Source organism: Argopecten irradians, chromosome 9 (assembly GCF_041381155.1).
Source record: "Argopecten irradians isolate NY chromosome 9, Ai_NY, whole genome shotgun sequence".
Lineage (NCBI taxonomy): Eukaryota > Metazoa > Mollusca > Bivalvia > Pectinida > Pectinidae > Argopecten > Argopecten irradians.
Genome location: NC_091142.1, coordinates 15,279,259 through 15,298,096, shown reverse-complemented (window position 1 = coordinate 15,298,096; position 18,838 = coordinate 15,279,259). Strand labels below are relative to the sequence as shown.

The 18,838-nt window shown below is 34.2% G+C and overlaps 1 protein-coding gene across 1 annotated transcript; it reads left to right on the top strand.

Moving 5' to 3' along the window:
• Window positions 1–1,750: 1,750 nt before the first annotated feature.
• LOC138330556 (carbohydrate sulfotransferase 1-like) lies at window positions 1,751–10,116 on the top strand. Its single transcript, XM_069278119.1, has 3 exons — window positions 1,751–1,840; window positions 7,244–7,452; window positions 9,273–10,116. The coding sequence occupies exons 1-3, from the start codon at window positions 1,751–1,753 to the stop codon at window positions 10,048–10,050; spliced, it is 1,077 nt and encodes a 358-aa protein (XP_069134220.1). The 3' UTR covers window positions 10,051–10,116.
• The last annotated feature ends 8,722 nt before the right edge of the window (window positions 10,117–18,838 follow it).

Genomic DNA, 18,838 nt, shown 5'->3' with positions numbered 1-18,838 from the left:
ACGCGATATAGGTACAAAAATATTTGTCTTTTAGTAGTTTTATATAAAATGACTAGATATGGTAAGGGTCATCTATGGCCCCCAAATCCGCTATTTTTCAAAGTCTGTTATTTTAAGATGTTATTCTTGCATTTCAAATATTAACTACATACTGGAGATATTTGATAGTGCTATAAGGTAATATAGCAGTTCTAGTTGCCATGGCAACCATTTTATTATGCATAAATTATGCAAAATGTGAAAATTTCATCAAAATTGGCATTTTTTATGCAGTTTTTCATCTAGTTAACATAGAGCGCATTCTAGAACAAACTTTATATTTCTCAAAAATGATGTATTTTTCGAGTCTGCTAATTCTCTTAAAATATAAAGTTTGTTCTAGAATGCGCTCTATTGCTTTTAAAAGAAAAACTATCAAAATATATGCCAAAATTGACAAATTTTCAAATTTGCATAATTTATGCAAAGTTACCATGGTTATATAGCAAAAGCATACTTTCTGTCAACAAAAACATCGTTAAGTTTTTATCAGGGGTGTATTCAATATTTCAAACGCGGCAACTTCATTTCTAAATACTTTATTTAAAATTTGGTAGATTTAGGGGCCAAAAAGACCCATTATCATATCTAGTCCTTTGTCTACTAAGTGAATCAGTTCGAAAGACTAAAACTATTTTGACACATTAAACTAAGATTACACACTGGGGTTGTAGTGAAATTGGAAATATAATGTGTTTGTTTGTATGAATAAATTAACGTCATATTTAACAGCCAGAGTCATGTAAGAATGGCATCCCATGTATGCGGTGTGCTTGGAGCGTGTTTTGTGAGACTGTGGTATATTAGTTTTTTGTCTTCTTGTACAGTGGAACTTTTGCACTTTTTATAGTGTGATATCACTGAATCATGCCGCCGAAGATACCAGGCAACACACCCCATCCGGTCATATTATACTAACAACGGGAAAACCAGTCGTCCCACTCCTATAATGTTTGACAGTAACGATCATTTTTAAAGACTATGGTGTGTAGAGAAATAAGAGGAACATTGCCCTACCTTACAACGAATATGTCCTTGTGATAAAAAACAAATATGTTAAACAAGAGTCCCATTGCAGAAAGATCACTTGGTTACGCGGCGAGCAGTCGGTGGAAAATTTGCTCTGCAAAAATCTGCGAATATTACTGTATTTTCTACAAAGAAGAAGCTAAATTTAAGACAATGAGATTTTGGAATTCTTGTATGTCGATATATCAAGATATTTCATAATTTTCATGAAGAAAAAGGTGTGCATTTTGCCGTTTTGGAACGTAACGATGGATTGAGTGCCCCGCGGTGACTACTACTAACCACGTACATATACTATATGGACTATTAGTGAACGTACATATATTGGTGTGATTTTTGGTGACTTTATTATATAACTATCACTTAACCATGTATGGAAGAGGGAAAGCATACCACAAGATATTCCTCAAGAAGTGAAACCGATAGTTGTGAGGAACATGTGGATCAGAGACTTACGAATGAGATTACGAAAGCTATATCCTCGCTTTTGACACCTGAATACTGAGACTAGAAATTAAATTGAATGGCGTCATTTGTTGACGAAGTAAAATTTTGAACTGATCACCTGGAGGAACGAATCAAGGATCTTGAAAATAAAAGTCTTTATTTAAAGAAAACAGTTAAAAACTTAGAGACACGATGTGAAGAGTTGCAGGGCTGTTTTAGTAGACAAATCAACGACATGGAGCAACATGGACGAAAGGATTCCATTCGGATTGTTGGATCTCAGAACAAGGATAAGGAATCTGTAGAGAAGTGTGTAGAAAAGGTGGTAGGCCTCCTGAATGATAAGTTGAAAGTTGGTTTGTGCAAAGAAGATATTAGCATAGTTCATAGACTAGGGACATACAGAGGAACCAAGCCTAGAAACGTGATTGTGAATTTTACCAGGAGAAGGACAAAACATTATATTGTTCACAAGCGTAGGATGTTGAAAAATTACATCAACTGAGTTTTGTTCAGAATACCTACAGTGTAGACGGGAAGTTGTTTGCTTTATTACAGAAAGGGACTAAACGCAAACTTTATTATGATAGCATTTGGAGGAAGGTTATCTCAGAAATAAAGCTAATTTTGCACACTGACACTTTCTGAAGGTAACATGTTACAGGCTTGAACGATATTTCGCGTTAACTAGTGACAGATATGTATTTCTTTCATACCTACGGGTGTAATACTGGCTGGTCTAGGGCAATACACTTATGCCCCCTGTCGCTGTATTCATGACTACCAATGGAATAAAGCCTCGGGACGTCACGACGTCAACAAAAATTATATTTCCTTTTAACATTTTTTTCACAAACTTGACTGGTTTTACTATAAAAAAAACAACGGATTTTTTGTTGGAAGTATCACGTACTTTTTCATGTATGAAGCTTAGTGGATACGAAGGATAGGGATATTCTACCCTCGGGATCACAAAATGTTGCAAAACCCTCGGCAAGCCTCGAGTGTTACTACATGTATATTTGGTGACCCTCTGGAGAATATCCCTATTCTTCATATCCACATATGAAAGAGTCTTATAATATACAATGTATACATATATTGTGTGGTGTTGACCAGATATAAACGGACGGACCATAGAGATTGCATATTCCCATTACCAGGGAAGCTATGTATTTTTGTTCCTTAAAGGACACTAGTGTATATTCAGTGACTCGGATTATTTATAAATATGTAGATTTTGTGTGAAAGCCATGTAATGTGTAGAGCTGTTGTGTAACTGACTGTTGAGGTCGGTATGGATATTAAAGGCACGTGCACTGTGCCGTCGACCACAGGGATCTGAGAATTAGTTACAGATTATATAATCATGGACTCACAGAGTGCCCTAAGACAATGTTTAGACGTTTTAGAGGCCTAGATAAAAAAAACGATAAAAATTATATTCTACATGGTGCTATATAAGAGAAGAATGGAAACTCACAGACTTAAAATTTCTAACCCGCCTACCTTTAGCGGCTATAAAAGTACATTGTAATAAAAACGGTTACTACCGTTGGAAAGAACGATAATTTTACTTTCAAAATCATTCTACATATCTATACAAAGTGTCGTCATTAAGACGATAAATGCCCCATTATGATTAATTATCTCAAAGAGATCGGTATTTTAAGCAAAATATGAACGTTTTCTCATCATACATCGTATCAACTCAACATTTCATCGTTTCATCAACATTGTGCATGAGTTTTCTCATGTGTTTTAGCCAAATTTATTTTATCCCATGCAAACCTTTTTTTATCAAACTAACGTTTACAATCTGTGTTTTAGTCCTTACTTGCTTTTTCTTACCCTGAACTTTTATCCTGATATTAATGCATGACTTGTAGTTTGGCCCTAAATGACCTTAGTTGTCGATGGGCCGTAAAACTCAAACAAACAAACAAACAAACAAAGCCCCATTATGACAAACACCTTGAACGTTAGCTAATTAAAATACATAATGGTGGGGTGGCCGATATAATATGCATGAGCGAGGCTTCGGCTGCAATCTCATTGGCCGGCTATGAAAAGTCCACAGTTGTATAGGAATAGTAACGGCGAAATCCATATATATAGATGAAAACTGCGTAGAAATGCGTTTTCTCTTCTTCTGTTGATATTAAACAGGGATGTCGTCAAGGTGACTCGATTGTTTAATTTTGGTTCATACTTTGTGCAGAGGTTTTAGCTATTAAATTAAGACATATTGATAATGTAAAGGATTAGATGTCAATGTCCAATTTTAGTATCTCGGTACGCAGGTGATACATCATTTATATTAGATGAATCTGAGATTATCTGACAGAGACAATTAGGGAACTGGATGATTTTATATAAATGTGGATAAAACACAAGTAATTTGGATAGGTCATAAAAAGTTTAGTCAGAATTATTTTCTAACTCATATGGGCTTACAGAGGGGAAGAAGCATATTCAAACTTTTAAGAATTGATTTTAGCGTAAATCTTCATGAAATTCCAAAGCTGAATTTTGACCAGAAACTAATTAAACTGAAATCTTTCATAAAAAATTGTAGTAGGAGGTCTTTAACTCCTATTGGTACGATTCATATTATTAAATCATTACTAGTATCACAGTTTAATCATCTTTTTATTGCTCTTACCAATCCAAATGAACATTTTATAAAGAAGTTGAATACAATTTTATTTCAATATTTATGGAATGGTGGATCTGACAAAATTTAGAAAGATATTGTAGTTTAAGATTATCTGAATAATGCTTGAAGATGATTTTTTTTTATTTCCTCTTTAAGGCTTAGCTAGATAAGAAGGTTATTCCAAAGTATGTCTTCAGATCATAGGTGGGAAATATTGAGTCTGTCTTGAAATCGCCTCTTTGGTATAATAAACAGAAATGTATGAGAGGGAAATCAATATTTTATAGAAATTGGTATAATAAAGGTGTTGTTCACATTTGTGATGTTATGAAAAATATTTCCAAAGGCGGGTTCTTCTCTCTTAATGAGTTCTCATAGAAACACGAAATAACTACAAATTTTTTGCAATGTCATGGTTTCACACCGGCAATTAGAAAGGTAATTTTAGTGGTTAAATTAGGTATGGATAATGCTGCTATTCCATTTATACCATTGAATTTAATTCTATTGTTTGAGCATACAAAACTGAAAGGCTCCACGATTTTTTACAATAGATTGGTAAAGAATAACCTATCACCATCAGGGAAACTGAAATGGAACAAGATATTTGATGATTTGGATGATAATTGGGTAAATATTTACAAAATTCCTTTTCACGTCACCATTAACACAAAGCTTCAGTGGTTTCAGTTCAGAGTAGTTCATCATATTCTGACAACTAATTCTTTTTTATGTAAAATTGGCTTAGTTGGCTTTGTGTATATTATGTACATGTAACTCTGAAAGGGACACCATCACACATATTTTATGGGAATGTTATGAAGTTCAAACACTGTTGCAAAGTTTTGAAGCACTATCACAAGCATTACTCATACATTTTGCAGTGAATAAGAAGTCTTTTATATTTGCTATAATTTCTGATAATTATCCATACATTAATAAGGTTTATAACGAAATAGTTATTGTTATTAAAGAGTATATTTACAAAATGCGATGCTTTCACAACTCATTACATAATAATTCCTTAATTAAAAAAATATAAGATGAATAAAAAGTTTGTTTTAGAATGGCGTAAATTGGAAAAAAAAACTCATTGAATTTTCTTAATTTTATTTATTTATATATTTTTCTCTCTTGCTAACATTTTTATTCTACTTATTGCGTATCATACAAATTAAACCTTAACAAGGCAAAAGAAAAAAAATATGTAGCCTACCATCCCCTTTTTGTTTAATTCTCTCTTGTTATCTTTTATCTTTCTTCTTATTTCCTTTTTTCCTTTTTTGGTTTCTTTTCCTTTCTATCAAAAAGTGCAATACACATGTATTTATTTTAGTATCAATTTTTCGACAATAAGTTATATATTAATATGAATTAAATCTATACTTAAGCTTTACAAAAAAAATATAATAAAAATAAAAATAATAATAGCAATTGTTTGGAAATGAAAGATGTGTGTTAGGTGGATGAAAATGATGATTGAATGTGGAAATCATAGCTAATGTAGTGTTTATAAATGAATAAAGCTATAAATAGAGTACTGAGTGAATTAATGTGGTTTGAAGATGTGATAATGACTTAAGGATGTATGGAATGATGATGATGGAGATAGTATTTTGTACATAAGATTGATAATTTAGAGGAGGTGAGATGGTAACAGTGAAATGATTGTAAGGAAATAATTACGTAATGTGTATTGTATATGAAAACCGGAATAAAAAATCAGTTATAAAAAAAGAGTCCCATCGCCTTAAAAGGAAAATTCAGTAAAAAAATGCGCATATTTCAGACACAAAACAGTTCTAATAGACATTAGATTAGTTGGTTTTACTGTGATATGCCAGAAAAGCCTACTGCAGTAAAATGTATGTGAAATGTTCAAACTCGCTTACTGTCCGCCATTACAGAGTGGTCGGATGTCTTGTATGCCGAACCTATCCATTACCAGTGTAGTAAATAAACTTTTTTCTATAACTACTCAAATCGCTCTTACAGTTGTGTGTTTACCTTATTAGATACATGTTCTTGCCTAAAAATAATTTTAACTCCTCAATGGTTATGTATAGCATTTGTTTAACATGCGTAACTTTGGCTCGTGTATGGATACATCGTAAATGTTGAACCTGCTTAATCGTATTGATAAACGATTATTAATTTCAACATTATCAATCAAAATACTTAACTTTGTCATGAAATTTGTCGATATTTCTTGTTATATGTTCATAAGGAATGTAGAACAATACATTTATGTCATATTTTGTTCGTGGTTATGTAACAAAATTAACCTCAATGAATTGTCCCTTTAACGATCAAATGATATTTGATACAAATTAATTGTGTCATTGACTAGCCAACTGATGCCTTTTTGTACCTGCCCACATCCTTGCTATTCCAGGAGTTACGTTTACTGACGATATATCTACCCCTAGTCTATATCATAGTAAAACTTGAAGCAACAGACCAGAACTTGTAATTTAGTCTTTTGATATACTTTAAAGAATCGTTAACGGTACATTGTAGTTAACTGTGTGACTTTGAATTTGGGCGTCGCTCAATCTGTAATCTTCAAAGGAAGTTACAGAGTGGGGTTGCAGTAAAAATGGAAATATAAGACGAACGATGCCCTTACCATACAACTCCGATGGGCTCACCATTTTGGCAATGTGAGTGCACAAGTACAATATTGACTCAGTATTTCTAAAAAGAAAAACATTGAGTCATACATTTATGCATATTAACGGCCTCCAAGGGACCACTTATCAGAAAATAACTGAAAATCAAGCTACAACTTATATCCTATCATATACTTGGCAATTTCAGCAAAATAGATAAACATGAAAAATAACCATACTGTGAACCTGTGATAATCCGACCGGGTAATTCAGGTAACGGATTTAATGACTGACTAAGTAAATGGATCCACAAAATCAACGGTCTGAGAAATGCGGAATCCAAACGATTTTGGCTGGGAACGCATTATCGAGAGTTCAGCGTATACACTTATGAGATACCTTATATTTTACAGATGTCTTGCTGTTAGAAAGCTTATGATTTATCCTTTATTTATAGGTTCTTCTACGGCCGGCTTCACTCATTCCAGAAAATAAGACCTATGATGTCATGCTCATTGGCTATTTGAGAGGCGGAACTACTTTCTTGGGCGAGGTGCTAGGATTCAGACGTGTTAATTTCTACATATATGAACCGCTTAACACACTTCAGTTATGGGGGCACATGGACAACGGGGTCGTGTGTTATATGAATAACAACACTTGCAGGTTTGTATTGCCAATCTATAGGAGCTGGTATTTAATATACTTAGTTACATTAGGATGATAACCATTCCTCTTTTGTTTAATTAGAAATTTTACGACTCAGATGGGATACATCAATATTTCTCTACGAATACTTAAGCTGTCTAAATTGAATCTTCACTCTCATATATTTACATTTCCGTTTTCTCTTTGCTATATAACCTTACCAACTGCGAAATTGTTTACACTTGCGTAAACGCAGTGTTGCCGCGCAAGAATACACACACCGGAACACCTACTTCCGCAAATATTGTGGTTGCGCATCCATTTAGGCCTATTGTATCTGTATGAAAAATAATATTGCATGTATGAATGTAATGTAATCTCAAATTATATATCAGCAAATGAAAAATTTATCAAATATTGTGTAAATGGATGTACTCCTCAGAAGTCAAAATTTTCTTGTATTAAACTTTTTTTCTCATATATATTTTTGGAAATAGGAGTTCATGTTATAAACGAAAATGGAAGAAAAAAAAATATGTCCGTGTGCTCGTTTTTGAGATATTGTCACTCAAAGATACCTCGTTGACAAAATATTGGATTTTATGGGAATTTTGCGGTTTTGACCATATACACATGAGATTAAAGCCATAATTTCCTATCGAGGTGTTTGATATGTATGGATATTTGTAGAATTTATGTTCCAGTAGTCTTCTTTAAAAACATACCAGTTTTGATTAATAAGACTCATATTTTTTCTCAGAATAACAACATATGCTACCCCTACCCCTTAATTTTGAGCTAAAAAATGCACCATTTTCAGCCATTTTTGCCAAATTTAACCCTTTATAGAAAAAGTTCTGGTATTAAACTTTTGTTCATATTTTGCATATCAACAGGGAAAGGGTTGTTCTTTCTAAATCAGGCAGAAAAATGGGGGGGTCCGTGTGCTTACTTTTTTGCCCCATTTGAATATTTGTTATTTTTGGAGTAAAAAATAAAAGTGCCCAAATTACCATTAAATGTCAAAATAAGTGACCGGCTGTTCCAACAATTTTATAACATTGAAAAAACAGAGTTTGATTTTATTTGAACTCTTAATTTAAATGAAAATGGTCAGTCGAAATGTAACGCACGTCATTTAAAATATCTGTTACAAAAAATGCAGTTTACACACCAGTAAAACAACAAACAATAAAAATCATTCCTTAAATATTCCCATGTATTTAAACAAATATATCCCAAAGTATGTATCGGTGATCTATGTATTGAGATAATGGCAGCAAGCTTTGAAAAATATGTTTTATGCGACTGATTCATAATACCAAAAAATAACATATTTGTGAGTTATTTGTTTATTTGTTCGAAAACCGATGTTTGTGTTTCATGCATCAGTGACCAATTTTATCACAAAATCGAAGTCAATCTAATTTGTTTAACTTTGTAAAACAGAATCCGCTGCTATATTTACTTTGACTATATCTTTGGAGAGAAACGTCTCCGATTACTTCATTTAGCTGATCTAAAACATTTTAAAATTGACAAAAATATAAATATTACGTCACCTGAAACTGTTGTTGAAAAGAATGGTATGTCTCCAGGGTCACTGCCATCTTTTCTTTCCAGTGTTGTTGACATATAAAACGCGTTTTGATTGGTCGGTTGAACCTCACCACATCCAATCAGGATTTTCGTTTTTGACGCGAGATTCTCCTAGGCTTTCAGGAACAGTGCACTGAATACCCTTAGCTAGCAAATTTGTATTGAATATGCAATGCACACAGTATTTTTTTCTGTAATTAAGCATGAAATTAATAACGAGTAATGCTATTTTATTTCAGTAATAAAACCAACATGACTGATGATACATTTCTGAACGTTATGCGGGGAATATACAACTGTGACAGTCAGAAGTATCAACACGTACTGCAACCATGGCAATATTCTAAATCCATTGGGTTGACTCAGAGAAATCGCCCCGTGTGTCATCAACAGGATTTATGCTTTAATAAATACCTGAATGAGTGTCCAACTGCAGTATCCAAAGTGAGCAAAGTTCCAAGGCTAAGCATCGGTTTGGCATTAAAGTTATTACATGAGTTCCCTAATCTAAAGATAATTCATCTTTTTAGGGACCCAAGAGCGATACTTAATTCAAGAGATAAGGCTAGAAAGGCTGGGTGGTGGGCAACCTTTCTTGGAACGATGTCATTATGCGAGAAAATGAGAACTAATATTCGCGAATCGTCTGCATTGGAAAGAGTATACCCTAAAAGAATATACACCGTTTTTTATGAAAATTTGGTACAAAATGTCTCTGGAAGTATAGCTGAAATTTACAAGTTTCTAGGTTATTCGTTTGATGAAAAAGAGAAATTCCGTCTTAAGGAAATGACACAGGCATCAACGGATGGAAAAGACACAGACACTCGTAGGCGTAATTCCGCATTAACTGCACGTGAATGGAGAAACAACATTGACATCAGAGTCCTTGATGAGACTAATACGGCTTGTTCTGATATTTATCAACGGTTGGGTTATCCGCAATTAAACAACGAAATAGAGCTAAGAAACATCAGTATTCCACTGCGAGTTGACAATCAACATATACACAATTAATGAAAAATGACATCGTTACGGTTACATGTATTTGATACGAATCTACTAAAATGGTATCACATAATTTAAAAAAAAAATATTATAATAGGATTTAAGATGGCGTATGATGATAGATGAGGTGTATAGAATCAAGTCCATATCTAACAACAGAGTAGGCTTTTCAATTTTAGTAGATTTTAATTTGATAAAAACTTTCGACTTTTTTTTCTCGAATTACTTTTGGATAAAATGAAAGTGTTTGAGATGTTATCATGACGTATGCAGCAGTATTATTTTCGGTAACTACTTTTAATTCGTACAGTATTTTTAGTATGTCGATATTCGCGAGTCACAAATACGCCATGCGACATGATCGTTGGTGCGCGCGCAGAAATAGCTCGTGTGAGCGAGAGGAAATGTTTGGTTGAATGTGACCTAACGTGTGTGTCAATTAGGTGTTGTCCTTATATGGTATTGACCTTTGTTTTTTGTTTGATTAATTAACGTCCTATTAACAGCTATGGTCATGTTAGGACGGCCTCCCGTGCATGCTGTCGGTTGTGACTATGTTGTGCGAGGATGCGTGTTTTAGGAGACTGCGGTATATTCATGTAGTGTCTTGTATAGTGGAACTGTTGCCCTTTTTATAGCGCTAAATCACTGAAGCATGCCACCGAAGACACCAAGCAACACACCCCACCCGGTCACATTATACTGACAACGGGCGAACCAGTCGTCCCGCTCCCTGAATGCTGAGCGCTAAGCAGGAGCAGAAACTACCACTTGTATAGACTTTGGTGTGTCTCGGCCAGGTGACAGAACCCAGAGCCTTCCTCACAGAGGCGAACGCTCAACTCAAGGCGAAAAGTGAGGCGGTGCCAAGCGATGCATTAGGAAAGATAAAGTCAGTTGGGAAGAAGAGAAAAGATAAGATCCTAAATTTAGTCGCCTTTTACGATCATGCAATAGGACAGCAGGTACAATTCTAACGTTCTACCTGCAGGGCTGGGTATTGACCTATGACCTATAGTCTACGCCGAATAAATAATGGGTAGAAAGTTTGGGTATCGGTCATTATGGTGTTAGAACGGCCATGCGGCAACATCTCCATTTATTTTAAAGTGATGGAACCATTTATTTTAAAGTGATGGAATATGTGCATGTTTATGACATCAAAGAGAAATCAATGCAATTTTAAGTACTTATTTGTATTTTAGATATTACTAAAACAATAATATGTATTTAGTTTATTTAATTACGGTAATTATTTTATAAACAGTAATTGTCAAGTAACATTTAGGCACATCTTAATATCGAACATCATGATTAGGACGGACGGAGAGTGATTCAAGCGTATTCGTATTGTTTTGTTTTAACTAATTCTATATTTTTATTTGAAAAGTTCTATAACGAGTAAAACGTGAAATGTTCATGCCAGCTCGTCATACAATAGTCCGAGTATAACCCTCTTCACACTGAAGAAATTGGTACTTTTAAAGATGCTCCACCGCTGAAAAATGATATTTTTTTCATTATCAAAAACAGCAGCAGACGATTAGATTTTTGTATTTTTATTCATTTACAAAAGTTACTTACTTTACACCATTACCGCCATTGTAAAGTTTGAGCTTCTAATTTTACTTCAAGTTAAAAATATAAAAAATCATTAATTGCATCCCGACAAAATTCCGTGGCAATTTATCCTATATGGAATGAAGTACTTATTGCCCATGACCCAAAGGCAAAACTCATTATTTTAATTCTTTTTTGTGTTAATTAGACTTATGTATACACGATTAAACACTAATTATTGTTCAAATGATGAATATCATTTATGCTCTGTCGGCGGTGGAGCATCTTTAATGTTTATTTTTAGATATTAGTTGGACATAAAGTAATGTATGGATACAGCTGTATAAGTGTATACATAGATAGGTTATTGCATTTATTTAATAGTAATGTGATATAATTCATGTTGCAAGGTATTTTTACCAGAAGAAATAGTGAAAGCACCATTTTTGAGTCTTCGTTTGTGGCCGGAAACTACTACTATTAAGTATAGTTTCAACAAAAAAAGATTTCAATTTTGGGATTTAAATTTTGGTAACATTCAGACTTCTTTTTTCTTGAATCGCTATTGAATAAAACGCTACAATATGAGAGGGTATTACAAATAAATAAGAAGTAAACATCAATGTATTTGAAATAAATAATCACTCTATGTTGACAAAAATGCTTCGGAATTGTTGTTTGTGATCAAACATTACAATTAAATGCATTGATATGTTATCATTTAATTTCGTAGTTGCGAGTCTGTAAAGCGGTACTCGGTCACTTGCTAAGACAAATGAAACAATGGATAGTGGATATTTTTTCGCCAATTTGATTCATTCTATACTTTATTTTGTAATCTAAAGTTATAAACGGCGTCATGGATAGCAACTTGAACTACCAGTGACTAATGAAGTTTTGAGTGTTAACCAGCATTAACATTCCATACACTTTTCGTGTGTTGACCTGCTGTTCATCATCGGAGAATTAAGACACCCGCCTAATATTTTGCACTATTTAAGGTATTCTGTCTGGCTTTCATTATTTAATCACCATCACATGTTTATAAATTAATCCAACAATATAAAACACATAAATACAAATTAATGGTCACAATATCTTTTACTTAATCGTATTTTGAAGTTGTAGGGTGATCAGTTAAAATTGTATAGTCACTTGCATTGTTTTGAAACTGGCGATGTATAGTTGCTTGCGAGGACACTTGTATAGTCGATTGTTATAAAGAGGAAATATATTCAGTGATAAAAGGTTCTGAAGCTGACAAATTAAACAAATAACAGATGACAAGTCCTCTATCAACTTAAACGTTTAGTCAGTTTTGTTGCACAAATCATATATTTTGTTCATAGTTTTTCTATAGGTATTTTCAGAAGTTTTATATTTACTTAAGAAGTAATCATTTCTATGGCGTCTGTATTGGTTTTTATGACGACGGTAATTCTTTTTTGCAATGCTGCTCTCCCTATTAAACCAGGGGTTTATATTTACTTTTTTATTAGATTGGTCATTATTGATAATGATTTTCCTTGTACCTAAGGTTAAATTTGCAGCATATAGTCGTAAATTATTACAGTTGTGTGACCGCACAACGTTACGCGGTGTGCGCACTATGTGCGGTCTGGGCGATAGTTATCGTGGTCGATATAAATATAGAAATTCAATTTTATTGAGTAAACATGCGGAACGATGATGGGGTTTTATTGCTACTGTATTGATTGAAGACACGGTAAATCCAAATGTGATATACACGCATGTATAAAGGATATCCATAATATAACAAATATGTATTTTGTTTTGTTTTGTTTGCTTGACAATTAACGTATTTGATGCTGCTAAATATTCTACTGTACCGGCTAATTTTTTTCAAGATTGATATACTACGTATTAAATCAACATCTTCAAACTCTTTTTTGTATTGTTAACTTGAACAATGTTTCAGTTTTGAAATTAAATTGTATATTAATATCAAAAACAAATCATATAAATCTTTTAAAGCGAGACAGCTTTATTAATCATATAGGTTTTACAGAAGTTTATATAATATATTATCTAAATATCTTGTTTTAGTTTAAATTACGTACGTTCATTCAGGTATTCGTATACTCTCTATACCAGATCTGTAAAATGAGTATGTACAGTACACTGTATACCTGAGCCAGGATATAAGTTAAATTGAAGGCAAGACAATTAATGACCAGAGGGCAGAATTAGTGACAGAGCGCGCGGCGGAATACCCATACAATATATATATAGCTAACTATATACATGTGCAATGTATATATACTGTACATGTAGGTACAATTAATCTACATCTAGGTATGGGGTGGGGCTGGGTATCAGGGAGCCAAATGAGTATTGTCTCGAAGCATGTTTGAAATACATATATATGTAGTATAAATTTAACAATAAAATGCAAAAAATACAAAAAATGTGGAAATTATCTTCATTTTGAGAAAAAAATTAATATTATATCAATTATTTTCAACTAAAAGAATGAACGCAATTTGATAAAAAGTAGCTATACAATGAATTGCACCACGGCGGAAACAGAGAGGGTTCGTTGCGAATGAAGTTCCACGGCGGGAGATTGTTACACCGTTCCGAAAGTTTCTTTGATGTGGTTACAGACCCCGTCACAGATAACCTTCACCCCACAAACTGTATATGAAGGATAGGGATATTCTACCCGAGGGTCATAAAAAAGGAAAAACCCGAGGCTCGTACCGTGACGTTTTATTGCAATTTTACTACTATGAATTTCCGCCATCTTGAACTAAATTCGAAAAAAACCGCGACTGCCAAGTCAATTCTACATGTATGAAAATTGCGTGATATTTTCAACACAAATCCCGTTGTTTTATCTTTTACTAATAAAGTAAACCCAGCCAAGTTTCTGAAAACAAAAATTTAGATTTTACCGGGAAAAATAGTAGTTAACATGTATGTATTAGCTGTATATTTCAACTTCATTTATGGATATCCAAAAGCCCTATATGTATCAACAAGACCTATTTACAATGTGTTACAGAAGGTCATCATGTAAAAAAACAAGTGAAGAAAGAATAAAGAAAAGTAAAATTCTCAGCAGAGATAACTGATGCTACATGATGACATCATCGAATACATTTGATGGTATTCATTTATCAATTTAATCACATGTACATACATGTAGTTATATATGTATGTGCATATATGGCATGCATGTTACGTACAATGTACATCTAACTGAGTATTTTAATTAGTCAACCAAAAATATTTACGGAGGTACAATGTAATTGAGAATTACATAGAGGGTACATCCCTATTTCTTTAAATAAAAAAGACGATTTATAGAGTAATATTTCGGTATGAAAGTTTGCCGCAAAGCTAGTATTGGTCCATTTTTACAAATAAAAAATAGTGAGGCTCGTATCCAGCACAATCAATACAAAAGGGACATAATATGTCCAAGCGTTTTGGTTCCCCGTTTTTGAAATAATCGGAATATCGATGATCGGAGTCTATGGTATACATGTACATGTAGCTACTGTACATGTACGGGAAGTCTGGTTAGCATGTGGTCAGTGTTCGTATAGATGTTATTTGACTTAACAGTACACAACCTTTTTCAATGCAGAAAATACAGAAGTAAACATGTTTTGAGTAGAAAATTCAATGTAGTATTTAAGTATTTCTGATTGTGTGTCAACTGTTTTTAAATAAAGAGTATATACTGCTGCTGTTGGACACTTTCACCGACTCCAGGATCAGCAGAACGATCGAAAGGAAGGCAGTGCGTTTCCGCCGTGGTGCAATTCATTGTAAGTTTATATAATTATATTGTATCCCCCCGTGCAACGGAAAGTATATATATATATGTGTGTGTATCAGTGTATGCAACAGACTTTTGTACTAATTACACTTTTGTATAATACACATGTACATATATCTACGTACAGGTAATATGAATAAAATATTGTATTTTATGTGTATGTGTAAACACTAATAAAACAGATCTACACTTACATGTATAATTAAAATGTCTCTTAACAACATGAATTATATATAACACTAATATATATATAATTATTTTAATGTACATGTTATCACTTTATTTTATAATCTTCTAATAAATGTACACAACTTGTGCTTTATTTCAATATAATTTCATGTTTATATCTGTATAATATATAGATATATATCTCAAACTGACAATACAATGAATAAATCAGAATTAAATGTATATCAACCAAGCTATATTTCAAATATTATGATGAAATATAACATGTGCAGAAACATATGTTTAAACAGAATCAAGTATTAAGTTTATAGATATCACTGGAATGACAGTACAAGTAAATTAGACTCATCAACATGGTCCGTTTATGGAATGATTTCGCAAATTATAATTTTTTCCGGCTTCGCCAATAGTACGTATAATGTCGTCTATATGCATAATATCAATATTATCCGTGAATTCTCTAGTTTTCATACTATCCAACTTATTAATACCTTCAAAAACATTCAGATTGCCTTCATCACCCTGCAGGTAGGGCGTTAGAATTGTACCTGCTGCCCCTATTGCATGATCGTAAAAGGCGACTAAATTTTGGATTTTCTCTTCTTCCTAACTGACGTTGTCCTTCCTAATGCCTCCCTTGGCACCGCCTCACTTTTTGCCTCGAGTTGAGCGTTCGTCCCTGTGAGGAAGGCTCTGGGTTCTGTCCCCTGGCCGAGACACACCAAAGTTTATAAAAGTGGTAGTTTCTGCTCCTGCTTAGCGCTCAGCACATAGGGAGCGGGACGACTTGTTTGCCCGTTGTCAGTATAATGTGACCGGGTGAGGTGTGTTGCTGGGTATCTTCGCCGGCATACTTCAGTGATATAGCACTATAAAAAGGGCAACAGTTCCACTATACAAAAAGACACAACATGAATATACCGCAGTCTCCTAAAACACGCACCTCGTATAACATACACGCCACACACCGCATACATGGGAGGCCGTCCTTACATGACCATAGCTGTTAATAGGACGTTAATTAATCAAACACACAAATCATTCACTTGGACATCGATTCGTTTCGTGCCATGGGTTACAAAGGCTATTGGGCAATGGGCATCAGAGTATAATGAGCTAAAATCTAATACTTCAAAATCGTTAATGTATTCAAATGGATCTGACGAGCATATAACATAATCAACTACACTTGAGTTTTTGCATGTAAACTTTCCAATATTTTTATCACTACCAACTCGTCCATTACAAATAAACAAGTCATTAAATTTACATTATTCAAGTAGACAGTTTCCAAAGTTGTTTTTACTCTTATCTTTACTAGTTCTGTATTTGGTTACATTATTCCCATAATCAATTATGTCAAAATTTGTTCGAAGGATTTCGTTGGCCAGCTCGTCACTTTCATCTATTTCACTGTTATCAGCGAAGTCTACTGTTATCAGCGAAGTCTAGACAATTAGCTGTTCTAGAATTAAAATCTCCAACTAAACATACATGCGAGCTATGGCGCGCTAAATTGATATATTCGTTTTCAATTTCAGAGTATGGATCTTCTATACAATAATTTGAACCCTCAGGATGTATAATATGTAAACAACACCGATAAGTAACCCATCATCATATTCACATACATTTACATCAACCTTAAACCAACTGACATATTTACTATCACTGGCTACAGGGTTAATATGATTTTCAAACTCTCGTTTATAAGCTAGAATTATGCCTCCTGATTTTATCCGCTTACATTCAAAGCGATTTTTCATTACATTATAAAAACCTGGTATTTCAAGAAAATCTACATCAGCTGTTTTTGTCTCAAACAAAATATGAAAAAAAATCCAATAATTCTGGATATTGAATTCTTCTTTGAATCCCACAAACGTTAAGAACTAAAATTCTAATTTGATTACTATTTACATCGGTATTGTGTTTGTCATCAACACAAGAGCAATAGTCTGAGGTAATGCTTAATTTTATCTGCCCTCCCGCGCGTCCCTATCGGTGGCCGTTTCCGGGTTTACTGCTGCTGAAACGCCTGCGCTTGGGTCGCGGAGACCTTGTCGGCGTGTCTTCATTTTCGCGCTCTTGCATGGCTGTAGGTTTGTAAAGAACGTTATCAATGTAAAGATTATCCCTCACCAGTACCGCCTTCTTTCCTTTCTTCCTCGCTTCCTTAGCTATCGTGTATAATGTCTTTATCCTGCAACTGTCCCACATACTGACCGATAACTACTGCCGGGTAAACTTGTGCTTTATCCGTCAATACGAAATGCTTTATCCGTCAATACGATCACGCGAATTTGTTCCATACCTGACGGAACTTTTTCTAACTTGACCCAGAACTTTAACCTTCCGGTGAATGAAACGTCACCGTCAGGCTAAAACGTGACGTAACATTCACCGGAATGACGTCATTTTTACGCTATCGAAAATCTCGTATGGCGATGTCGTCTTTTTCTTGGCTCATGACAAAGGTATGTATTGTAAAGTAATTCTTTTATGGGTATTTATTGTTTTTTTAGTATTTTCATTTTGTTTCAATGATATATCACACTGAATAATATTACGGATACTGTTTGTGAATGCGCTTATTTAATTTCCCACGGCAGTAAAAAGGAGTACACTCTCATTCGGTTTACTGAATGAATCTTTACCTCCGCATCAAGGAAGCGTCTCGCTTGGAGCGAAACCAAGTAAATAACTGTCAATTTGCTTAAGTTTTGAATCCCTGCAGGTAGGGCGTTAGAATTGTACCTGCTGCCCCTATTGCATGATCGTAAAAGGCGACTAAATTTAGGATCTTATCTTTTCTCTTCTTCCTAACGGACTTTATCTTTCCTAATGCCTCCCTTGGCACCGCCTCACTTTTGGCCTTGAGTTGAGCGTTCGCCCCTGTGAGGAAGGCTCTGGGTTCTGTCCCCTGGCCGAGACACACCAAAGTCTATAAAAGTGGTAGTGTCTGCTCCTGCTTAGCGTTCAGCATACAGGGAGTGGGACGACTGGTTCGCCCGTTGTCAGTATAATGTGACCGGGTGGGGTGTGTTGCTTGGTGTCTTCGGCGGCATGCTTCAGTGATATAGCACTATAAAAAGGGCAACAGTTCCACTATACAAGAAGACACTACATGAATATACCACAGTCTCCCAAAACACGCACCACGCAAAACATACACGCGGCACACCGCATACATGGGAGGCCGTCCTTACATGACCATAGCTGTTAATAGGACGTTAA